Source organism: Onychomys torridus, chromosome 17 (genome assembly GCF_903995425.1).
Source record: "Onychomys torridus chromosome 17, mOncTor1.1, whole genome shotgun sequence".
In the NCBI taxonomy this organism is placed as follows: Eukaryota; Metazoa; Chordata; class Mammalia; order Rodentia; family Cricetidae; genus Onychomys; species Onychomys torridus.
In genome coordinates, this window is record NC_050459.1 from 34169037 (window position 1) to 34195643 (window position 26607).

Consider the following 26607-nt stretch of genomic DNA (forward strand, 5'->3'; position numbering starts at 1 on the left):
GAGCCGGGGCGTCTCTCGAAGGGGCGCCGGCTCGCCCCGCAGCCTCCGCTCCGGGAGTTCCGCCGACGAGGGGTTCCCCGCTGTCGGGTTCCCTTGGCCTGCTGCGGGGGCCGTTATCTCCGACGACTGCGTGGTTAAGCTGGGGTAGCACGACGGCGAACATCCCCGCCTGTCTGCGGCTCCGTAGCTCTCCCCATCGTGCGCGGACCTCCCCACCGTTGCCCCGAAAAGGCCCCGGGCCGCGGCGGCATTGGCGGCGGCGGCTACGGTCCGCCGGCCGCACCACGGGCTGGGCACCGCACCGACTTCTCGCGAGGTTTCAGCACCGCTCCTCCCGCTCCCCCTCCCCTCAGCTCCGGCCCGCGGCTCCCCGCTATGGCTGCGCTCCGGAGGCTCCTGTGGCCGCCTCCTCGGCTGGCGCCGACTCTCGCCCCCCAGCAGCCCTTCCTGTCACCGTGGGGGCGGCCGGCGGGGACGGCTCCGGGGCTGTCGGGCCGGCCCTTCTCCTGCCGGGAGGACGACGAGGGGGCCGTGGCTGAGGCGGCGTGGCGGCGGCGGCGGCGGCGCTGGGGGGAGCTGAGCATCGCGGCGGCGGCGGGCGGGGGGCTGGTGGGCCTCGTGTGCTACCAGCTGTATGGGGACCCCAGAGCAGAGCCCTCGGAGTTAGCGGCCCCAGAAGCCGAGGACCCGCCCCGGGCCAGGGGGCTGCTGCCCATCCCGGTGGCTGCTGCTAAGGAGACCGTAAGTGACAGCGCGCGTGCGCGTGCGCGTGCGCGCGCCTCGCAGGCGACGCGTCCCGGAGGGTTGGGCTGCCAGGTGTCCCACCTGCGCGGGGAGGGCTGGCTTGTGGGGTGGGGTGTGACCGTGACATTCGACCTTGGAGGTGGTGGAGGCACTGTGAGCTCCGTGGCAGCGAGTGGGCAACCTCCAGTAAGGCGACACGCATCAACGCCAGGGGTCCTTGTTCCCACGGATGCTGGGAAGATGGGGATGATGCTGTCACGGATGCATCAGGACCGGAAAGGTTGCTGCGGCGACCGGGGGAAGCAACCAAATGCAAACCAGTACCCCCCTTCCCACCTCTCCCCGACGGAGGGCCGTATGAACAAGAGAACAAGACCGGCTGGGCCCGGCAAGAGAAAAATGATAGGAAAACCAAGTGCAGGATGAGTTTTGAAGGTGTCTTTAGATCAAAATCTGCCGCCTTAGTGTATGGAAACCCCAAGGAATGTGTTGCCAAACTGGGAAAGAAAGAGAAAAAGTAGTACATTTCTCTCTTTCATCGAATCCCTGAAGTAGTAGATAAAAACAAACCAGAAGGTAGGACGGGAAAGGTGGTAAACTATGAATGAAGCCAACTCCTGCAGAAGCATCACATGAAGATGTTGCGCTGTAATGTAGTTTGTGGTGTACAGTAAGGCAAGAATAAGTAGTGTGGTGTTTTTGTCACAGCTCTGTATTTAATGGTCATGCAAATGGCTTAGAAAGTTGGTCTGGAGAATATTTCTGCTCCAAGACTAGAAGAACAGAAGACTAGATTAGGTAAAAATAATTTAGGAGAATGGCAGGTGTGCCCTTTCTAACCTTATTAAAATTTTATATTGTTTATGCTGTATGTAAGTAAATATACAGTGGTGAATAGACAGAAGTACACCGCTTTTTTTGTATGTTTTGGGTAAAGGTTGGCTGTGCATTTAGGTTAGGGAATCTACACTCTGCACCTTCATTTAGTGCTATATCAAAAGTACAAAAAAAACCAAAGTATTGGCAACCTCACTCAATCCCCACATAACACATGTTTTATTTTGTGTCTTAGGAGATTAGCATGACATTTGTGCCCTGATTGACCATGTAAGAACATTAATTAACTGTAGTTGATCTGGAAACAGATTAACAAGGCAGGGAACATGCAAATGGTGTTTTCTTTCCTTTTTAAGAATTGACTTTATTTTAGCTTTGAGAAATTTAATCACAGAGTTACATGACATCTGACTTGGACACTTACAAGTTGTACCATGATAGATTAAGTATGTATGTCTCAATACCTGTTCCCAACAGGCTTACAGGGTGCTGTGGGAATTATATAAGTTAATATATTTGGAACAGAATGGAACACTTGGTGTGTAGTAAGCAGTCAGTGAATTTATTTTGCCTTTATTCACATTTCATGGTTTTTGTTTGTTTTTAAGTTACTAATGATCAAGTCCAGGGCACCATGCATGCTACACAAGTGCTCTATCAATGAATAATCTCCTCAGCTCTTTTATTATCTATATTTATTTACTTGCATAGTTATTGCTTCATCTGTACACAATTTTCTGTGTGTTGTTTTACAAGTAAAATGATACTAAAGTCCTGTGTCTTATCCTTCCCAGAGTCTCTGAATCAATATTATAGTTGTCACACCTTTTGCATGTGATATTTTTTCCTTCTGTAAAATGTTTTATAATCTTTTCACTATCTGAATATTGGGATTTTCACCATAATGAGCTTTGGCCTGAATATTTTTTTTATTGCTTGTGCTAGGTACTTAAATGCTTTTCATTATGGAAATTCACATTTAAAAGTTTCTTGTAATGTTTCTTATACTATTTCTGTTCTCTTTCTCTTCTGGAACTGCTGTGGGTCTAAATCTAAGCCTGGCATTCTAATTTAATTCTAATTCTAATTTAAATTTAAAAAAAAAAGAAAGAAAATGCATCCACAGAGCATTATAACCAGCCTTCAGCAGGACTCCAAAGATACATTCACTTTTAGAAGTCTAGGTTTGGCATACAACCTGAAGGAAGAAATATTTATTCTTCTAAATCCATCTTTATTTGGGGTTTTGTATTAGTTGCCACTCTCTTTGGAGGCCATTTTCTTTTAAACCATGAGACCATGTCTGGACGTTTTACTCTAATCTTTGATGAAGCCATTTTAGTGTTCAGAGTCACTTCTGAGTTTTGTGGGCCTTGATTTTGGGGACTTTGCATGTGAATGCTAATAAAAATTAAAACCCACTACATATCACCCCATGAAAGTTGACAGTGGCTGTTGTTCACAGTATGCTGTGTTATTTTGCTGACGCTAGAGATTGAATCCAGGCCCCTGAGCAGACAAACCACATGTTGTACAATGTATCTGTGAGGGCTAATGAGTAGAAACTTAAGTTACAATAGCATGAGCAGGTGTGAACAGAGTAAGTACAGGTTCTTGCAACAGCAGGTACAAAATGTGTACATTTATTTCATCACTCTAAGCATATGATAAAGTAATTTCCTTTGTATGCTTTCTTAGTTTTTCAGCATTAGTGTTTAATCAAATGCTCTTATGTTTTTCTTACTTTGAGATGTTGCACATGTAAAATTATGTATTGAGACTGCTGACCACCTGGCTCATAATAGCTATCAATTTTGTAATTCTGTCAGCAAGTGGCTCCTTTCATCCCTAATTAGTTACTTCTGCATCACTTTGATCATATAATCTGACATAAAATAAAGTTAGCAAAGATTTATTGTGGCTGAAATTTTTGAAAGTTTTCAACCTCTCATGGCAGAGAAGGCGTGCAGAGCAGCTCAGTTGACATCATGGTGGACCACAAAACAGCCAGGTGGAAACCTTCATAGGCTCACCTCAGTGACAGCCCCAAATACACACTAGACCTCACCTCATAATGGTACCGAGGGCTCCTTAAAGAGCACCATTAACTGAGGAAAAAGCCTTCAAAACAGAAGCATTGCGGGGGGTGGGGGAGGCATTTCAGACTGAAGCCATGACAGTTCCTCACTTTCTGTTTTTTCTCTTTTAAATACACAGCGTATTAATTGTCTTTGATATGCTAAAGGGTAATACACTTTATAGAGCGATCATTTATGGTAGTGGACATAAGTCTGTGTAAATAAGTGTTTTTGAATTTATTTATTTTGATGATGTTGGAGATTGAACCCAGGACCTTGAGCAGGCAAATTATATCCTCTATTATTAATTTGTGCCGCCAGCCCAAAGTGACTAATATTTTTTAAACTATTGTACCAAACTTTTTTTTTTTTATTATTTCATGGATATGGTACCAAATTTTATGTTTTGTTGGGGTTGGGGATTTACTAATATTAACATGAGACTTGAAAAATGAATAGGAATTATTAAAGAGGGAAATCAGGGCTGGTGGGTAGTGGGGGGTACTTGCCTAGCACCTAGGAAGCCCTGAGTTCAAACCCCAGTACCACCATCAATAAAATAAAATTTTCTTTAAATTATTAAAGAATGGGATTAGGGTAATTATGACGGAAAAATTTCCAGTTGGATACATAGGTCAGACTCTCATGAGGGCTGTCTATGTGATACACTTAAAGTTGGGAATGATCAAGTATTAAAAATCATAAGACTAGATGGTGTGGTTTACAATATGTGAACAGCAAAGCAGCTTAAGGGAAAGCCCTGTGAGTATCAGTGACTTAAAGAACTGACCAGTAGAGCAGTGCAGATATGAGAAGTCTAGACCTGTGGAAAGAAAAGCAAGAGGGTCATGAAAGCCAATGGAGGATGGTACTTAAGAAAGGAAGCAGTAACAGCAAAGTCTATCACAGAAAGCTACCAGTGGATGTAAAAACAACCCTCACCTCAAAGGAAATAAGATATGTTTTAGGAGCTGAATATGAGTAGTTGTACTCTAGGGGAACAGATTTAAGTTTTCTCACATACCACATTCTAACATGGTAGTAGTTTCATTAATGAAACTTCATGAAATGTTTGTTGTTACAGAACAAAAGAAACGTGCTTTTCAGGTAGTTGGTGGAAACTAGGTAGGTAGAGTTTAGCAAAGTGCAAACTCTGTGCTATACGTTTTTTTTTTTTTTTTTTAATTTATTTGTAGATGAAATTTCTAAATGGTCTTATTAAATAAGAAACACAGAGCCAAATACAGAGTTAAAGCCTAAGAGATCAGAACAAGAGCCATGACTCCCTTTAGCTTACTGCTCGCTCTACTCGCTGTCATCTCTTCCCAAGAGAGAGACCTTCTTCCTGTGTCCTATCTTTTTATTGCCTTTCTGTTCTGCCTTCTCATTGGCTCTAAACCCAACCACATGACTTCCATGTCACTGCCTGTCTATACAGACCTCCAGGTCTCTATAGTTGGTACTAGGATTAAAAGCATGTGTACCATGCTTGGCTGTGTCCTTGAACACACAGAGACGCTGTCTGCCATGTGATCAGATTAAGGGCGTGTGCCACCACTGCCGGATTTCTATTTAATGGCTATGACCTCTGATCTCCAGGCAACTTTATTTATTAACATACAAATAAAATCACATTTCAGCACAAATAAAATATCACCATATTCCCCCTTCTATTCTGATAAAAAGAAAAAGGAAATAAGTTATAACTAATATAAGAAAAACTGTATACAATAAGCACATAACTAAAAAGCTTTTTTTCATTTTACATACCAATCCCAGTTCCCCCTCCTGCCCCTTCTCCTATCCCCTCCACACACCTCTCCCAAACCCACTCCCCATCTACTCCTCAGAGAGGGTAAGGCCTCCCTTGGAGAGTCAATTAAAATCTAGCATACTAAGTTGAGGCAGGACCAACCAAGCAAGTTATCCCATCCTAGGAAATGTGTTCCAAAAAGCCATTTCATGCACCAGGAATAAGTCCTGGTCCCACTGCCAGGGGCTCCCCAAACAGCTATCCACACAACTGTCACCCACATTCAGAGGGCCTAGTTCAGTCCACTATTGGGCATATACCAAAAAGATGCCAGATAAGGGATTTACTACTAGACACTTAGAGAAATTAATGCCTACAAGTTGATAATACCATAAAATGGTATCTCTTCACAACAATAGAAACTCTTAACTACAACATCTAGCATGCACAAGGGCTGACTGGGAAGAAAAGACCAGAAAGAGAAGAAAGGGGACAGAAGGCAAGGGAGAGAGACAGACAAGTTAGGTGCTGTTGTAGATGGATTCCATGTTGTCCAAATTTCTGAGAAACTGGAACGTGTGCCACCCGATATTCCAGCCAGACTCTGCTCAACTCTTCTTAATACAGGTACATGGTCTGTCTTTGTTTTTATAGTAGAAGTTATCTATCAGATGTAAATTTTCTCAATTTATTACTTAAGTGGGTTTGCCTACTTTTCAACTTGCTTCCTTTCTTCCAGTTCTAGGAGAGAATTTTCCCTATGAAGCTACTGAGAAAAGATCACAGTTCATGTATTTGCATTTGCTGTCAATTCTGTCAATACCTCAGGAGTTAGAGCTACTCTAGCTATAGGGTGATACAGGGTACTTAGAAAATACTGCACCTGTTTCTCAATATTAGGATGTCAGTGAGCTTTGAGGCGGTTACAAAATGAGCAATCTGTTTACTGGAGTTATTTCTGACATGATGTGGGGTGGTGAGGAAGATCATGAATTGTGTATAAAAGTCCTCTTTAACGGTTGAGTAGGAATGCCCACAAGTTGCTACCTGGCAAAGTGGTAATCAATATAGAACTAGTGCATACCCATCTTTGTTAGCATTAGTGGCTTAGAACTGCCAGATATAAATGCCAGGTGAAATTAGAGGTAGAGGTGAACAGGGTACTTCCATCATCATTTACCAAAAATTGGTTAGTAGATGACAAGAGAACTTATTAATTTAATTAAATATGTTGAATTCTTGGGGATGTTGAGTTTCTAAAGGTAAATAAAAAATGTTGAAAATATAAACATTTTACTTTGGACCAATACAAAATCATTTAATAAACTCCCCTTAAAGACTAACATTCATTCCAGGAAGACTTTTCCCTTGAGATGTGCTCTTCTGTAGCAGGCTTTCTTGGACCACAACCCCCAAATCACTATACAGAGACTTATTAGTTATGAATGCTTGACCTTAGCTTAGGCTTGTTTCTAGCTAGCTTTTTTTTCTTTAACTTAAATTAACCCATTTCTGTTAATCTATGTGCTGCCCTGAGACTCATTTACCTCATCTACATACTGTCCATCCTGCTTTCCTGCTTCCTCCATGTCTGGCTGGCTGGCTCACTTCCCTTTTCTCTCTGCCTGCCAGGCTCACCTATCCCTCCTCTACCTAGCTATTGGCTCTTCAGCTTCTTATTAGACCAGTTAGGTGCCTTAGGCAGGCAAGGTGAAACAGGAACTCATGTTTACATAATTAACAATTATTCTGCAACACAAACAAATGTAACATACCTTTACTTAGTTAAACAAATATTCTACTTCACAACACTCTGATAAAGTTATCTGATGATAATAGGCTTTCATTCCATTTCACATTAAGACATTCACATCATCTCTAAGACCCAAAGTCAAGTTAGTACACAGTATAATAATCTTTTAATATCATTGTATTAGGGTGGATTAGTTTGCAATAACAATTACTCCTTCAAATTTCAGTGGATTAACTCAACAGAAGCTTCTTTATGTAACCCTTCGGATAGGCAGGCATATGGTTAACAAGGCTTCTCCATGTTTCTGTCTTCCATATGATTATTCAGGGACCCAGAGTGCAAGGTGAGCTTGTTTTCTTTAACAAGCAGCTTTGAGGATTATTCAGAATGCTGACATCATCATAGTTACAAGGTTAAAAAACAGGAGAAACATAGATGAGGATCTTTTGTGGATCAGGCCTGGTAATGACATATATCCCGTCCATACATGTTACACTTTCTAAATGTAGTAATATGGCTATATCTAACTGCAAATAATTGAAAAATGTTCTCCAGCTACATATTTAGGAAGAAAGGAAACAGGTTTGGTTGGAAATTAGTGGAATCTTCCTTAGTGAAGAACCACCTCAAGGTGGGACAGTTTTTCTTCCAGTGCACAATATGGTAATTACATTATCCTTTATAGTTTCAGTTTCCTCCAGGTCTGCTCTTCCTGTGTGCATCCCCCTGGAAGCACAACATACTGCCCATCTAAAGCCATGAAGTTAGAATGAACATACATTCTTTTTAAACACTTAAAGCAAATTTTATTTTTTTCCAAATTGACACATTACTATATTGGAAATTCTCTTGTAAGAAAATATTATTTGTTGTATTAGCCATCAAGAACAACGATTTTCCCTAGTTGACCAAATCTTTGACATGTTTCTGTGTTCCTCCACCCCTTGTCTATACATTTTCAGTAAATGTTTTTTAACTCATTAATAGTCAGTATAGTTTCTCTACTACCCACTTCAAATATCATGTCTTAATATTTAAGCTCTCACTTTAAGAATGTTATATTTTACTTAAAAATTATTAAAGGATAAAAACAGGTAAAATCCAAAATCTAAATAAACATAACTATATTTCACATATAACATTATATAGGTGTGTGTATGTGTGTGTGTACATATCCATATATGTTCATTCCTTGATAACTTCAGTCTACAAAAATAGATCCCACTGGCTTGATGAAACTGTGGCATCTGCTTTCCTGTTTTACCTTCACCATTTCCTCATAGCAGGAGAAATTTATTGACTTTAGTTTTTGTTGAATTAAACATCTTGATGGTCCTAGAGCCCTTTCCCAAGAGCACTGACAGGTTGGGAGCCTGCTCTGGCAAAGCTATGCTGGTGCTGGAGACTGAGAACTTAAGAGAATTTGGCCTATTTCTTTGAATGACAGGTTTTTCTGTGCTTTTGAGGGTAACTATCTCACACTAGGGCCATTTTCAATGTCTTCTTAGATGGTTTAAAGCATCTGTAAATAGTCTGCAAGAGTGAAATCATAAAAGCTTATTTAGAATTGTATGTTAACTGTGCCTTTAAAAACGCTTCTCAAATAAGATAGGATGTATAAGAACATTGAGTTCTCTGCCACTTTCTGTCTCTTTGACAATGATTAAACCATGTAACCTTTCAGGGAGATCATTTCGTCACTTCTGAAGTGTCATGGAATTGGGATCCATGAGGTCCGTTTCACCTATGAAGATCTTTAATGCTAAGTAGCATCCTATTTGGTTAGTGGTTGTTTTAATCTTATTTCCATTCCATGATCCCCTATAACTCTCACTTTAAAATCTATTTTAGCAGTATGTGGTTGTGCATGCCTATAATATCAGCACCCGGGAGACCACAGGATTGCTAAGTCAAAAACCAGCCTGAATTACACAGAAAAATTCTTATTATAAACTATCAACCAAGTTATTAATTCAATTTTTATAAATTACTGCTTTTATAAACTTTGTCACAGAGAGTGTCTTTTTGGCTTTCATTGATTTTAAATTTAAGTAGCCCTTAGGTAAACAAAACAAACCATCAGTAGGATGGAAGTAGACTGCCAAGACTAAATCATCTTTGTTTTTTAAAACATATTCAAGCTCTAAGTAGTTGCACATGCCTGTAATTCCAGCTACTTGAGAGGTTGAGGCAGGGATTGCAAATTTGAGACCAATTTAGACAATTAGTAAGATCCTGTCTCAAAAAAAGGGCTGGGTATGTAGTTTAGTATATAGTAAGAACTAAATTAGAATTGTATTTTAATCATTACTTTAAAAATGTTTCTCTGTAGAAGTTCCCATTTACTGCAAAAAGAAGCTGTGTATGTATTTCTTGTTTTTCTTTTTTTAATCTGATTTATTGGGAGGGTTTGTTTGTTCATTTGTTTGCCTGATTGCTTGTATTCTAGAAAGAGAGGGAAAGGGGACATGGAATAGGATGTGTTGGGATATGGAAAGGATCTGGGAGGAGTTGGGGGAGGGGAAAACACTATCAGACTATATTGTACAGGAAAAAAAAACTTTTTCAATAAAAACATAAGGAAAGAAATTAGATCATTGTAATAAAAATGTTTCTCAAATGAGTTAGGATATATAACTTAACTTTTAAGCTCTCATTTTAAGAACTAGCAAAATCTCAAATGTATGAATTTTATAAACAAAACTGTATTTCATATATAATAGCATTATATGTACAAAGCTGTACATCCAATCTCTAGTGTTGTATAAAATCAAAATAATAAGCATTGTTTTGCTATGAGTTCTGCAATGAAAAATGAATATTATTTTGAGTTTTTATATCTTTTAATTGTTTATACATTTTTTTCTTATATACTTTTATGTAATTTTTCCAAATATAAGAGTTAAAAAGTTGCCGGGCAGTGGGGGCACACGCCTTTAATCCCAGCACTCAGGAGGCAGAGCCAGGCGGATTTCTGTGAGGCCAGCCTGGGCTACCAAGTGAGTTCCAGGAAAAGGGGCAAAAAAAAAAAAAAGAGTTAAAAAGTTGTGTATTTACCATTCAGAATTAAAAAATACTATTTTGACATTTTACACCTTTATTCAGAAATATATACTCCCTAAGTGTGCTGTATTTTTTAAGAGCAATATTGAAAAACAGAATTTCCCTTCTCCTTTCAAAAACAAAGAAACAGACTATTTTAAAACAGTTTAATTCACAGCAAATGGAGCAGAAAGTATAGCATTACCATGTGTTTCCATATGCAGTCTCCCTTACTACCAGTACCTGGCTTCATGGTACATTTAATACAACTGGTAGACTTACATTCTCTAATTATTACTACTCAGTACTGTAGATATAAATATGCATATCCATTAAAGTTCCACTCTTGGTGTTACACATTTGTGTTTTAACACCTGTCTAATGGTATGTGTCGACTATTGTAGTTTTATACAAAGTTATCACTGTGAGGGTTAGCTATTAAGGAGAGATTGAAATTTGAAGCAGACTTGGAAGGAAAACCTTCTCCTAGGTTAGAATTGGAGTCTTCTCAGCGGTTGTGGAATCCCCAGATGCTGGGCAGATGCTGGGCCAAGGCTAACAAAGAGACTGGCTGGCTTGGACTGGCAGCATGAAATCCCACCAGTAGGGTGTCATGGTCAAGGCTGTCACTTGGGAGACCGCCTCCCAACCCCTGGGGATGTAGGCATTTCAAAGGAGGTGGTTGGCTAGTTAACCTTGACATAGGTCAAAGCAGCAGACAGTTCCACTGATGGAGACCAGGTGGCCAAGGATTCTGGATGTAATCTTAAAAACTGCCTTGTTTGTTTTCAGGTGATCTAAAACATCCCCAGAATGAAATGCCCACTTGGTAAGAATGCCCTGCTGGAACACCTTTACAGCTTGTGTGACACTGTAGAGAAAGGAGCAGATGAGCTGCTCTGTGATTGACAGGTTGTACTGAATGCTGGTGTCCTCCACAAGTCCATCTTGAAACTCTAACCTGTGTGGCTGTGGCAGAGATTGGGTTGCTAAGGAATAATTGAGGGTAAATGGTAGCATCATCACCTCTACAGGAAGGACACCACAAGAAAGAGCTTATCCACAAACTAGTAAGAGGACCTTACAGTCAAACAGCGTGCCAGCACCTTGTTGTCAGATTTCCACCTGTGAACCATTGTTGTTTAAGCCGACTAGGGGGTGATACTCTGTTTTGGCAGCCCAAGCTGAGTAATGTAGTTGGTAAATTCAGGGTGATTTACTTGGGGAATAGTGTAAGCGTTGATGATGTGTTTATGTTCCTTTCCTTTATTTGCCACCTAGAAAAGCTGTCTTAGAGCCTGTGTTAGTTTTGTGTACCTGTCACTATATATATATATATATATATATATAACTGACTTAAAAGATTCATTTTGGCTCTAGGTTTCACAGATTTTAGTTTATAGCTATTGGCTCCTTTATTTAGGGAACCATAAGCAAAACACCATGGCTACAGGAGCATGAAACATGTGGAAGTGGGGGCTGTTCATGTCAGGGCAGAAGGGAAGCAGTGAGATGAGAGGAAAGATCTGAGAATAAGACAGAACAGTGCCAGAATAACACCCCCCAAGTGACTGACTTCCTTCATCTAGACCTCATCTCCTAAATAGTGCTGCCAGCTGGAGACCATGCTTTCCACACATAAGCATAATGGAGACCTTCATTTTCAAACCTTAGTAGAGGCATGGTATAGCCAGGCCTTTCTGGCCATGGATGCATGTACAGCTAAAGATTTTGTCTCAGAAAGCTGGCAGTGATGGTCAAGAAGTAAAGAGTGTCACCACATTATATACTCTAGATTTTTGGAACTGAATGAGACTGAGAGAAAAGTGATAGAATGGAAAGCAGATGGGAAGCTCAGGGAAATGCAGGCAGTTGAAACAATTTTATCACCATGAACAAATGTACTGAGCATCCAACCTATAGTGCACATAGAACCTTGGTTTAAACCTGCGGCACAGAGCTGAGTATCTAGACTCTTAAGAGTTAGCCAATAAAGGGGGGATTCTCTTGACTATCAGAGAAAGAAGTATTCTCAATAATGTTTGCTTTGTCTTTATAATTTGTAGGCTTAATATTTATCTATTTTGAAGCTAAAGTTCAAAGAGTTAGTATTTTTCCCAAGGTTACTTAAATAGAAAGTAGTGAAGCTGACATTTGAACATAATCCTGAAGGATTGCAAAAGCAGTGTACTTTTATTCCAATCTACCAAGTTGTGTAACAGGAAAGAATACTGGATTGGGTGTCAAAACATCTGACTACTAGTCCTAGATTCATTTGCTGTCTATGTGACCCTGGTGACAACCTCTATAGACTGTTAACTCCTTTTTTCAAAATTACAGTAATACATTTTCTATTTCCATGTTAAAGATAATATGCTGATGTAATTATAATCTTAAAAATATTTTTATAAAAGATAACACACTACTCTTAAGTAACAGCTTAGTGTTTAGTCCAAAAAAGGGACGTTTATACCACCACCTCTAAGGCTAGTGAATCATTGAAGAAGATGAACAGAAAGACTAAGAGCCAGAAGAGAAGGAGAAAGACTATGAATATTGATTGATTGGGGGGAATGGCAGAGCCAGTGTAGTCATAACCTCACAGCAGCTGTGGATGTCTACAATGAACCTTTCACAATACTGAGTCCACCAGCAAGCGGTCTATCGTGTATTGCAAAGGGCCCACCCCCTCCCAGATGAAGTGTTAGTTACTAATGGATTTCAAGGTCTTCAGTTGTGTATTCACTGAGGTGTTCACTGGGCTCCAAACCCATGACCACACAAATGATTCTGTAAAACTCAGTGGGTCTCAGAAACAAAGGAAGAGGTATTTGAAAAGGAATTTTGAGAGGAGAGGGGCTTAGTAGGAGTTTGAAGAGGAAGAGGGTTAAAAGAATCAGAATGCACTTGATGTCTGACATTGTCAGAGAACAAATTCAACAAAAGTTACATATTTTTAAAAAAAGATAATAGATCATTTTAAAATTTGTTTTATCTGTATACAAACATATTTTTATAAACAAAATTTAAGACCAACTTTTCTGTAACTATTTTTGCAAACTATGTGTTTCGCAAATTATATCCATTTCTTTGTCCATATTCTTTTTTTCCAAGATATACTTCATATACAACTAGTAATAGGCTTCTTTCTATATTCCACCTTCACTTAATATTGTCCAGTGTTTTTGTACAATTTACTTTCTGTTTCCTTGATAATTAGTGAGCTTTTTTATTTTTATTTTAAGACAAGGTTTCTCTATGTAGCCTTGGTTGGCCTGAAACTCATATGTAGACCAGGCTGGCTTTGAACTCACAGAGATCCACCTGGCTCTGCCTCCTGAGTACTGGGATTAAAGGCATGGGCATTATGCCTGCTTGAAATAGAGAACTTGTAAAAGTGTTTTTTCTAGAAATTATCTATTCTTCTGTTCTGAGTTTGATTTTTCCATTTTCATGCAGGTAATTTTTATTATGAATTACATATCCCTGAACTTTAAGTGCAAGTATCTACTGTATAAATATTTCACTAAACTGATAGAACGTCCATATTTTTTCCCCAAGTAACATGGGTGATTTATTTTATTTTTATTTTCAGGAAATTTAGCTTCTTATTGAAAATCATTGTGAGATATATATATTGATTTTTCAAAACAGATTTTCTCTGTGTAACAGCCCTAGATGTCCTGGAACTTGTTTTATAGACCAGGCTATCCTGGAACTCACAAAGATTCACCTGGCTCTGCCTCCCAGTGCTGGGATTAAAGGTATGCTCCACCACTGCCCAGCCACTGTGATATTTTTAAATCTTCATGTTATACAGAAACCAACTTTCTGCTTTACTTAATTTTTAATACTTCTCTTTTTTTAATTAGTTAATTTTCCCCAGCTTGATACTTCCACATTTTATATTGTTGATAATGTTGTGAAGAGTAATAAATGATTAGTTTATATGGTCTATTTATTAGAAACAATATTAATAATCATCATATATGTTTTGTTATTCAGATCTTCTCATATGTTTTCTTTCTATTTTGAAAGATTGAAGTCTCTAGCTAGGCGGTGGTGGCACACACCTTTAATCCCAGTACTTGGGAGGCAGAGCCAGGCGATCTCTGTGAGTTCGAGGCCAGCCTGGTCTACAGGGCGAGATCCAGGACAGGCACCAAAACAACACAGAGAAACCCTTTCTTGGAGAGAGAGGAGGGAGGGAGGGAGGGAGGGAGGGAGGGAGGGAGGGAGGGAGGGAGAGAGAGAGAGAGAGAGAGAGAGAGAGAGAGAGAGAGAGATTGATTGAAGTCTCAACTCTGGCTTTGAATTCACTTAATTCATAATACATTTCTCTAACAGTTGCTCATTGATCTATAGCTATTTATTTTATGATTAGTTATGAGTTTTTCATTGTCCCATTTAATACTTCTAACCTTTAATTCCATGTATGCTCAGATATTATCAGTAATGTTTAACTATGACAGTTCTTAGGGACATTTATTTGGATTTTTGAAAAGTATAACATGAGAGTTTCTCTTTCTGTATTTGTGTATGCTGGGAATCTTGTACATAACAAGCCTTCACTGTACTGATGAGCAGTCACACTAACCCAGTGAGGTATTCTTTTTTTAATGAGGCATCTTAACAACATTGTATTTATTGTGATTGGGAAATGTCTGCATTTGTTTTTGCTCTCTTATGAATACATGTTCCTTTGTTTGTATCTCCTGGAATAGATTGGATTCATATTCTTGGTTTTGTCCTTCTAGTGGTTTGAAAGTTGGATGTTCTGTTTTTAGCTTTAAATTTTTTGGCTACACACAAAATTGAATAGTTTATAATTAGGTATCTTAGACCACACCTTTAATCCCAGCACTTGGGAGGCAGAGGCAGAATGATATTCATAAATTTGAAACCAAATTTGATTATATAGCAAGTCCCATATCATCAAGGGCTACATAATATCAAATAGTTTGTAATATGTGTATCTGAAAATTAAGGATAAATCATTAAAAGGAAATGTCCCGTTCCAGGGAAGAAACATGAGTATGTTTCACACTATTACTTTCTGCATCTATGTTATTCTAAAGTCAAGTGAAGTATTTTTAAGAGATATGTATTTGTTAATTTTCTCATTGCTATGACCAAGTACCTGACAAGAAGCAACTAAAGGGAGATGAGGATTATACAGTCCATCATCCTGGTGGGGAGGGCATGGCAGCTAAGAGCTCCCTGGTGGCAGGAGTGGGTGCAGTTGGTTCCATACTTTAGCACTCAGGAAGCAGAAAAGCAGGAAGCCTGAAAGGGCAGTAACCTTAAGACTTGCCTCTTCTATCCTAAGGGATCCACTTCCACCTGGCCCATTTTCCAAAGGTTCTACAGCTTCAGATTAGTGACATGAGCCTGGCTTCACAATGACACTTTCTCCAGCTAGGCCCCCTGCACTAACAGTTCCATAAATTTCCCAAACTGTCACCAATTGAAGACCAAGGATTCAAATACTGGAACCTCTTGGAGGGAACATTTAACATCAAAACTATAACAAAATTGCAGATTGTTGGCCTTTGTTTGTTTGATAATCTTTTCTCATAGTGCTGAGGATCAGACCCAGGGCCTCACACATGCTCACCATGCACTCTACCACAGAAGTGCACCCTAGCCTTGATGCTAACTTTTGCAAATATATTTTAATTGTTAAAAGAATCATCATTTAACACTTAAAGTAAGTTTTACAACTACATTCATGCATTCACTCATTCAGCAGAAATTCTTGTAGGCACTGGGAAATCCAAGAAACTAAATAACTAACCATTTCTGCCTGTGTGCTAAATGAGAGATCATTGTGGGGAATATTATAGATAAAGAGAAAAAGAAAAATTAAGGGCTGACTCTAGGGCATGGTATAAATGAAAAGTGCCCAAAAGGAGGGACTAAGAGAGATGGCTCATTGGTTAAGAGCATTTTCTGTTACTGCAGAGTACCAGGGTTTGATTCCCAGTACCCACAAGTTAGCTCACAATTGTCTATTCTGTAACTCCAGTTCCAGGGGATCTTATGCCCTGTTCTGGCCTCCTTGGTGTCACTGCCTGAGAGGTGGCAGAACTTAGGAGAATGGAGCCAACAAATGAGGTGGACTGAAGTCTCATGCAATAGCCAACTTTATTCAAAGCATCGGACAGCTTACACCCTGAGGGGTAAGAGAAGTCACCTGAGTAAAGTGTCCAGTCACAAGGACAAGCTGCACATGCCAGGCAATCATATGCCTCCATACAAGCATATAAACAAATAGCAATAGTCAGTTGTCATGAATAATCTGAGGTAAACTCACTCCTATCTGCCCGGGTCACAAAAGCCCATTCCAAGAATAACTTCCCGAAGTAGCCCTCCAGCTTCCACAGGTGTGACAGGCATTCGTGTACACCACACATATAAACAATCAGTCAATCAATCAATCAATCAATCAGTCAATCAATTAATCAATCAATAAATGTATTTGTAATTCAGATACATTAAACTGTACCATTTTTTTTAAGGACCAGTTCTGAGGTTGGGGATTTAGCTCAGTGGTAGAGTGCTTTGCTTGCCTAGCAAGCGCAAGGCCCTGGTTTGGTCCTCAGCTCTTGCAAAAAAATAAAAATAAAAAAGAAGAAGAAGAAGAGGAAGAGGAACAGTTACATGTTTTTGAAGAAACTGAAGTCGCAAGACTTTTGTCTTGGTTTCATGCAGTTTTCTCACAAATCTGGTACCTGGGCATTAGGTATAAACATGATGAATAAACATATATGCAGGCAAACACTCATACATATAAAAAATCAATTTTTAATAAAAAATAGTACTAAAAAGGAACTGCCAGAAGGACAGAGACTAGCAGAAGAATGAGGTTTGGGAAGTAGACAAAAATAAAATTTTTCAAGGGGGTTACCAGCTGTGTCAAATGGTGTAAGATGAAAACTGAGTATTGACCTTTGGATTAAGCAACAAGGAAGTCATTGACAACCTTGACAAACAGTCTTAGTGGAGGAAGAGAGCAGAGCCTGCTTAAGTTCAAAGGAGAATGAGAAGAAACCTGAGACAGGAAATGTGGACTGCTTTCCCCAGTCGCTGCTGGAAAAGGTAGAAAGAAGTAGAAGGGAGAAGAAGGCTAGCTAAATGGAGAAGTGAGACAGAGGCTTTCTAAGGCAAGAGTAGTAGTACAACAGGCATATTCAAAGAGAAGTATTCAGTAGAGGAAGAAAAGTCATGAAATTGTAGGGCAAGGGAGGTATTAGAGGAATAATGTATTCAATACACAGGAAGAGATAAGCTCTAAGCAGTACTTTGTGGTGTTGCTCTGCCTTCCTAAGAATGTCTTCATTTATAGCTTACCAGCTATACATTAAGGTATGTACTTGACAGATCTGTAAAAACTAAGCTACTGCAGCAATACAGATAGGAACATAAAAATTGGGGCCAGTGAAATGGCTAGTCAGTTAGGAGTACTGACTGCTCATTCAGAGAACCAAGGTTGATTCTTAGCACCTTTGTAGAGGCTCATAGCCATCTATAACTCCAGTTCCAGAGTATCTGATGCCCTCTTCTGTCCTTCCTGGGCATCAGACATGCAAGTGGTGCATAGACATACATGTAGACAAAACACCCATGCACATAAAAAATAAAAAAATTAAAAAAATTTAAAAAACTCTCATAAATGACTTGTTCTTTATTAACACCTTTATTCTTATCTGACCTCAGCCAAGAATATACCACTGGCTTGTCTTCAGCTGTGTTTTTCCATATAGATATATTTGTTAAGAATCAAAACATTTTACCTTGAGTACTTTGGGATTTTCCCCACACCGGGAATTTGATGATTAACCTTTGGACCACCCAGCAAGCTAAGAAAGTGTTACCTCTTTTATCTTCTTAGACTCTTAAACAAGCCGCAAGCCATATGAGAAAGTTAAACATATTACCATGAACAGCTCTTCTAGCTACTTGAATAGAGTCATAAGTATGTCCCATAAGATTTTTGCCCAACAGATTCTTAAGTGTAAATGCAAAGTTATTTGGTCTTTAATGTTTTATAAAAGTGTTGGCACAGTTGACAGCATCAGAAAGGACCTATTACCAGATAGTCCATTTCCTATGTATAATTGAATACATTATTTTTAATTTAAATTTAGTATTATTTGATTTAATTAAAATAAATGTATTTTAAAGGAAACTGGTAATGATGTCTGTTCTAAATAATCTGATTAATACAAATGATATTTATTTTTCTTGTTATTCTTCATTCTCATTTCTCTGTTTCTTGATTGTTAAAAAGTAAGACAATGTACACTGTTCAGGTAATTGTCTCAAATTACCTTTTTATGGTATTATCAGCTTGTAGGCATTAATTTCTCTAATTGTCTAGTAGTAAATCCCTTATCTGGCATTTAATCTTGCCTCCCTGGGAAAAGCAGACCTTACCACAGAGTAAATTTTCACATTGCTGACCCGAAGTAACTCGAGACTGTGTCTTGGCAGTGAACCTTTGCTTTCTGTTATTCATAGGAAGGATAATGATGTACTCTGTTGCCTGAAGGCCCTAGTTAAACTCCAATAATAAGTAACGTCTAAAGGTTGTTTGCAAAGGTTTGCACTTGGAAATTCCAGGGTAATAATTGCATTGACACATTATTTTTGTTTCTTTTGGAAAGCACAGTAATTAAAAGTACAGCTTTTAAAAATTCTGCAGTAAGATCATCTTAGCTCTGTCAGCTTGACTTTAGAGGATCTACACAGTAACCTAAAAATGGTCATTAATTTTATTAATAAATTATTTGTGTGTGCACAGGAGCAAGTGCATTCACATGAGTATGCATGCATGAGTGAGCATATGCACTTGCCTGTGTGTACCTGTATCCAGGAGAAGCCATCAACTGTGTGTCCTGGTAAATCTGCTTTATTCCCTTGGCAAAATGTCACTCATTGAACCTGAAGCTAGTTGGGTGGCCATTAATCCTCAGGGATTGCTCCCACCCCCCAGTTCTGGAGTTATAGGAGCCCATGTCCCCACATCCAGCTTTTATATAGGTGCAAGGGATTTGAAATCAGGTCCTCATTGTAAAATATTCTTATCTGCTAAGCCATCTCCTCAGCCCCAAATTCTTTTTTTTTTTATGAGCTTAGAACCTGAAATAAAGCTCACAGACTCTTTTTTTTTTTTTTTTTTTTTTTTTTTTTTTTTTTGGTTTTTTCGAGACACGGTTTCTCTGTGTAGCTTTGCGCCTTTCCTGGAACTCACTTTGGAGACCAGGCTGGCCTCGAACTCACAGAGATCCGCCTGCCTCTGCCTCCCAAGTGCTGGGATTAAAGGCGTGTGTCACCACCCCAGTAAACACAGACTCTTAATAGCGAAGAAATGTTAGGTTTTTTTTCTAGAGATAAGATTCGCAAAACATTTGTCACTAATGTGAAAACGAATGTCAGAATTTTCTAATTTTCTAGAAAGTGTAAGATATAATTTCTTAGGAAAATATAAAAAGACAAGTTTAAATTTTCTGTTAACTGCAGAAGTCTATGATTTTATCTTCTACTCTGTGGCCTTGTGAGTACAGATAATTCATGTGCTAAATGTGTGGCCTATGCTTGGGTAGTTTTAAACAGATATTTTATAGTATCTAATGTGAAAATTTTCCAGTTGATTAACAAAATTTGCTACATGTAAAAATCCTTTGGGTCTAGCAAGCCAAATTGGTAGAACACTTGCCTATCATATATGAAGCTCTTGGTTCAAATCCAAGCACCACATGAAATCAGATGTGGTGGTGCATTTCTGTAATCCCAGAACTTGGGAAGTGGAAATGGGTGTCAGAAGGATTATTATCCTTAACTGCACAAGGAACCTGAACTTCCTCAGACCATATTTCAAAACTGCAAAAATTTTTAAAGTACTTTGGCAATGCCTTCCCATAAGTGCATGGTGTTGGTATTTTCCTGTTTTGTTTTTAAAAAAAATAGTGCTGGGTTGGGGATTTAGCTCAGTTGTAGAGCTAGGTTCGATCCTCAGCTCAAAAAAAAGATAGTGCTATAAGATTTTTTCAATGTCTAGTTAGAATATTTCCATGTAAAGCCACAAAATTATAGTTGTATTACATTTAATTGGTAATATTTTTCAAAATTATTTGTGTGTTATTTCATTATTTTGTAATTTGATGATAGTTTATTTTCAGAATGAAGTTTGCTAACAATGATGAAAGAAGTTTAACTTTTCAAATTTTAAAGTTAGAATTATAGTTATTTTGGTTGATATTTTAACTATAGCAACTTATCACCAGATTTAGTTTAGGAATACCTCCATTTCTAATTAGAGAGTAAAATGTAAAAATCATGGTCTGCTCACCTATAGTTAGTTAAAATTACTTTTTATAAATTATAGGGGCAGTAATGGTAATTACTGTTCACCTTCCTCTAGATACATAGATAGGTTTCTGGAAAATGAGCAAAAAGTATATGCACATCTCTTATGGATGAAAAACAAAACATGAGGATCTCAACATGCAGGGTTATCATAAGGCAGTGTTTATGGGGAAAAAGTTACAGAAGCATTTTGACAAATTTGGAAATACAAAGCTCAAAAAAAGACAAGTACAGACATTACATTTCAAATTGATTATGGCTGCATTGAAGACTTTCAGAGAGACACTGCTTGCATGGAAATAAATGTGCATGTAGACTGCCTGCCAGAATTAATCACTGCACCTTTGTGTACCTGCAAACTGATAAAGACAATTTAGATGTTACCTCTCATAGACCTTTTAATACCTCAGTTTTGGATTATGTGTTGGTAGTATAAATCACTCTTACATACATAATTTTAGTAATTTTCTCCCTCATCCTTTATATTACACTAGTGTTTACCTCTCTAGTTGGTGGTGTGAACCTGAGAGAGCAGGGCCTAAAAACAAGATAGACTAAAGTCTTATGCCATAGCCAACTTTATTCAGAGCATTGGGCAATTTATACTCTGAGGGATAAGGAAAGTCACCTGAGTAAAGTGTACAATCACAAGCACAAGCTGGATGTGGCAAAAAACAGTTTTTCTTTGGAGGCATATGGACAAATAACAATAGCCAGATGTAATGAATAGTAAATTGAAGTAAACTCACTTCTATCCATTATACCTGGGACAGGCACAGAAGCACATTCCAAGAACAATTCCATGTTTTGAAGAAACTGAGGTCACAAGATTCTTGTCTTGTTTTCTTGGAGTTTTCTCATAAGCACTCAGAATTCTCCTCATATGACTTCATTCTTGGACTGTGTGTTCCAACACATGAGTACTTGATGTTCAAAAGGTAGTGTGACAGAGAGTGTAAACTGTTAGCCATGGTCTCTTCTCTTCCTCTATAGTAGTTAGGGAATAGATCATTTTTCATTTGCCAGCATCTCAAAAACTTTTGTGGCCAAGTCACTAAACTCTCTTCAGCTCAGTGTGAGGCAGATTATACCTCTCCTAGTCCTGACCATAAGTACTTCCCACATGGACTTCTTGACATTCTTTCACCCTCTCTTTGATGTCTTGTGGCAGTCACCATTACACTGGGTCTATGAACTGCTGCATGAAGCAGAGTTCCTTGAGCCTATATCCAACCCTAGTCTAAGAATATTCTTCCTGGATCCATAGATATTAGAGAAATTAACTCTCTTTCATTGTATTTGAGCTGGTTATTACATTTGAAAAATTCAGACTAATTGACAAAATAGAGAAATGAAAAGGGCCCTTATCATTGGGAAAGGAGGTGATTTTTTTTTAATGAAGATGATTAACTCTGTCAGATCGAGTAGTAGTCTACTATATTCTCCTAGTATGAAAGTTCTCAGAAGGACAAACATGGTATGTACTCACTCATAGTAGGATACTAGATGTAAAACAAAGATGACTAGACTGCTACACAACTCCAGGGAGGCTACCTAGAAAGCGGGACCCTGGGAAAGACACAGGGATTGCCCAATGACAGAGAAATGGATGAGATCTACATGAACAACCTGGACAACAGTGGGAGTAATGAAGGGCAATGTTCGAGGGAAAGAAAGCTTAGGGGAGCAGGAGATCCCAGCTGGATCAAGAACAGAAAGGGAGAACAAGGAATAACAGACCATGATAAATGATGACCACATGAGAACAGGAATAGGCAGAGTGCTAGAGAGGTCCCCAGAAATCCACAATGATACACCCTCTGTAGACTGCTGGCAATGGTCGAGAGAAAGCCCGATCTGACCTGGTCTGGTGATCAGATGGCCAAACACCTTAACAGTTGTGCTGGAATTCTCATCCAATAACTGATGGAAGTGGATGCAGAGATCCTCAGCCAGGCCCCAGGTGGAGTTCTAGGAGTCCAATTGTCAAGAAAGAGGAGGGACTGTAAGAGCATGAATTGTTGAGACCAAGATTAGAAGAGCACAGGGACAAATAGCCAAAAGAATGGAAACACATGAATTATGAGCCAAAGGCTATGGAGTCCCCAGCTGGATCAGGCCCTCTGGATATGTGAGACAATTGAATAGCTTGAACTGTTTGGGAGGCACCCAGACAGTGGGACCCGGACCTGTCCTTAGTGCATGAGCTGGCTGTTTGGAACCTTGGGCTTACACAGGGACACTTTGCTCAGCCTGGAAGGAAGGGACTGGACCTGCCTATACTGAATCCACCAGGTTTAAATGAATCCCCAGGGGAGTCTTGGCCCTGGAGGAGATGGGAATGGAGGGGAGGGGCTGGGGGGAAGGTGGGGGTGAGGGTGGGAGGGGGGAGGACAGGGGAACCTATGGCTGATGTGTAAAATTAAAACACAAATATACTTTTTAGAAAAAGGAGAAAAAAAAAAAAAGAAAGTTCACCTAACTGTCCACCTGTAGTTCTAACTTCACCATAAACACTAAGAGCAGTAAAAATATAGCTCATGAGGCCATTTAAACATTATTGATGGGACTGATCCCTGTGACTTGGTCCAAATTTTATATCTAAAGAAAGTTCCTTAAATCCCTACCTTGTACCCATGAACCTAACCTCTGAGTGCCACCTGTATCCTAGCTGAGATACAGAGCTTGATCTTATACTTCCTGGAGACTATGCCAATTCAGCCATATGCTCCATCTTCTTCAGCTGTCCTGTTCTGGTTTTCCATCCTCTATGCTGCTTCTAAGTCCCTTTGTGAAGCTGCTTCTGTATCATGACAACTTTCAACCCTTTCCAAGTTATATCCATATTTGTCTTTTTATCCAGCAACTTGCTGTTTTCCTATGTCTGAACACCCAACATTCATTCAAATTTAAAAAATATAAATTCTTCTGCAGAATTTTCTGTTATATAAATTGGTAAAGTTATACATAACCCATTTTTTTCTTGTTACTTTTTATTTTTTAATTTATTTTTTAAAAGTTATTTTCATTTTACATACCAATCCGAGTTTCCCTCACTCTCTCCTTCTCCCGCCACCCTGCCTCCCCCACATCCGACCCCTGATCCACTTCTTAGAGAGGGTAAGGCCTCCCTTGGGGAGTTAATAAAGTCTGACATAGTAAGTTGAGGCAGGATCAAGCCCATCCTCCATGTGCCAAGGCTGAACAAGGTATCCCACTGTAGGGAATGTGTTCCAAAAAACCATTTCATGCACCCAGGATAAATCCTGGTCCCACTGCCAGGGGCTCCCCAAACAGATCTAGCCACATAATTGTCACTCACATTCAGAGTGCCTAGTTCAGTCCCATGCATGTTCCTCAGCTAACAGGCCAGAGTGCCTGAGCTCCCACCAGCTTGGGTCAGCTTCTCTGTGGTTTTCCCCATCATGATCTTGTCCTCACTTGCTCCTGTGGTCCCCCCTCCCTCCCTTCAGCTGAAGTCTCAGAGCTCAACCCAGTGCTTGGTTGTGGATTACTACATCTGTTACCATCAGTTACTGGATATAGGTTCTGTGATGACAATTAGGGTAGTCACTAATCTGATTGTAGGGGAAGGTAAAGTCAGGCTCCTTCTCCACTATTGCTAGGAGTCTTAGCTGGTGTCATTCTTGTGGATTCCTGGAAATTTCCCTAGCACCAAGTTCCTCCCTAACCCCCTAATGGTTCCGTCTACCAAGATACCTCTTTCATTGCTCTCCTTTTCTGTCCCTCCCATTCCCATCCCCCATCCTTCCCTTCTACACCCCGCCCCAGTTTGCCCAGGAAACCTTAACTATTTTCCCTTCCTGGGGCCCTCCATGTGTGTCCCTCTTAGCATCTGCCTTTTTACCTACCTTCTCTGGGGTTGTGGATTGTAGACTGGTTATTCTTTGTTTTGTATATAATATCCATTTAAGAGTGAGTACATACCATGTTTGTCTTTCTGGGTCTGGGTTACCTCACTGTGGCAGGGTCCTGTGCTGTTGTTCCCTTTGTGGGAGGGGGCAAGTAGGCATAGAGTCAATGACACAGACTTCCCAACTTGAAACAACAAGCTCAGTTTATTCAGGATGAGGCAAGGCTTATATACCCTCCATTCCACCCTGAGTGAGGGTCTGATGAATATGCACCTGCTGGTGTGACATGGCTGCCTCTCATTGGTCCAGGTCATCTCCAGATTATGTCTCTGCTGTTATTGCTAACGCACTTAGGCAGACCCAGGTTGGCTCTCAGAAAGTTTCTTATTACTCGTTTGGCCCAGCTGGCCCTCAGGTCTGTTAGGGATGAGTCATCCCACACCTACTAAGGATGATTCTTTCTAGTTCCATCCATTTGCCTACAAATTTCATAATGTCATTATTTTTTTTAACTGCTGAGTAATACGCCATTGTGTAAATATACCACATTTTCTTTATCTATTCTTTGGTTGAGGGGTGTCTACGTTGCTTCCAGGTTCTGGATATTACAAATAATACTGCTATGAACATAGTTGAGCAAGTGACCTTGTGGTATGATTGAGCATCTTTTGGGTATATGCCCAGTGGTGGTATTGCTGAATCTTGAGGTAGGTTGATTCCTAATTTCCTGATAAACTGCCATACTGATTTCCAGAGTGGTTGTACAAGTTTGCACTCCCAATAACAATGGAAGAGTGTTCCCCTTGCTCCACATCCTCTTCCAACATAAGCTGTCATCAGTGGTTTTGATCTTAGTCATTCTGGCAGGTGTAAGATGGTATCTCAGTGTCATTTTGATTTGCATTTCCCTGATGACTAAAGATGTTGAACAATTGCTGTAGGATAATGTTTTTGTACACTGGTTTAATAAAATGCTGATTGGCCAGTAGCCAGACAGGAAGTATAGGTGGGATAAGCAGACAAGGAGAATTCTGGGAAGAGAAGGGCTGAGTCAGGAGACACCAACCTGCCATCCAGAGAACTGCATGTAATCGCACACAGGGAAAGCCATAGAACACGTGGCAACATATAGATGAACAGAAATGGATTGAGTTTAAGTGTAAGAGCTAGTCAGTGGTGGGCCTGAGCCAATGGCCTAGCAGTTTTAACTAATATAAGCTTCTGAGTGGTTATTTTATAAGCAACTGTGGGGTCCATGGGACTGGACAGGACCAGAGAAAACATCAGCTACAAACAATTCCTTAAATGTCTTTCAGCTGGGCTGGAGAGATGGCTCAATGGTTAAGAGCACTGGCTGCTGTTCCAGAGGTCCTGAGTTCAATTCCCAGGAACCACATGGTGGCTCCCAACCATCTGTAATGAGATCTGGTGCCCTCTTCTGGCATGCAGGCATACAAATCTTTTTTAAAAAAAATGTCTTTCAGGCATTTTAGATTTTTCTGTTGAGAATTCTCTGTTTAGCTCTGTATGCCATGTTTTAATTGGATTATTTGGTATTTTGATATCTAGTTTCTTGAGTTCTTTATATATTTTGGAGCTCACTCTTCTTATGTCAGATGTGTGATTGGTGAAGATCTTTTCCCATTCTGTAGGCTGCTGTTTTGTCTTGTTGACTGTGTCTTTTGCCTTACAGAAGCTGCTCAGTTTCAGGAGGTCCCATTTATTAATTGTTGCGCTCAGTGTCATTGCTAGTAGTGTTATATTTAGGAAGTGGTCTCCTGTAACAAAACATTCAAAGCTACTTCCCACTTTCTCTTCTGTCAAGTTCAGTGTAACTAGATTTATGAAGTCTTTGATCCATTTGGACTTGAGTTTTGTGCATGGGATTAGATATGGATCTATTTGCATTCTTCTGCATGTTGACATCCAGTTTTGCCAGCACCATTTATTGAAGATGCTTTCCTTTTTCCATTGTATAATTTTAGCTTTGTCAAAAATCAGGTGTTCATAGGTGTGTGGATTTATGTCAGGGTCTTCAATTTGATTCCATTGATCCACATGTCTGTTTTTATGCTAATACCAAGTGGTTTTATTACTATAGCTCTATAGTAGAGCTTAAGGTCAGGGGTGGTGATACCTTTGTTGGGGGGCCTA

At 39.6% G+C, this 26607-nt stretch overlaps 1 protein-coding gene across 3 annotated transcripts in view; it reads left to right on the forward strand.

The window, feature by feature from the left end:
* The first annotated feature begins 312 nt into the window (after positions 1-312).
* Positions 313-26607, forward strand: part of Micu3 (mitochondrial calcium uptake family member 3) — an 83213-nt gene continuing 56918 nt past the window's right edge. For all 3 annotated transcript variants that reach the window (XM_036209334.1, XM_036209335.1, XM_036209336.1), the window contains exon 1: positions 313-741. In XM_036209334.1, coding sequence (XP_036065227.1) covers positions 376-741 — 366 coding nt within the window. In that variant the 5' untranslated portion in view covers positions 313-375. The remainder of the gene's footprint in view (positions 742-26607) is intronic.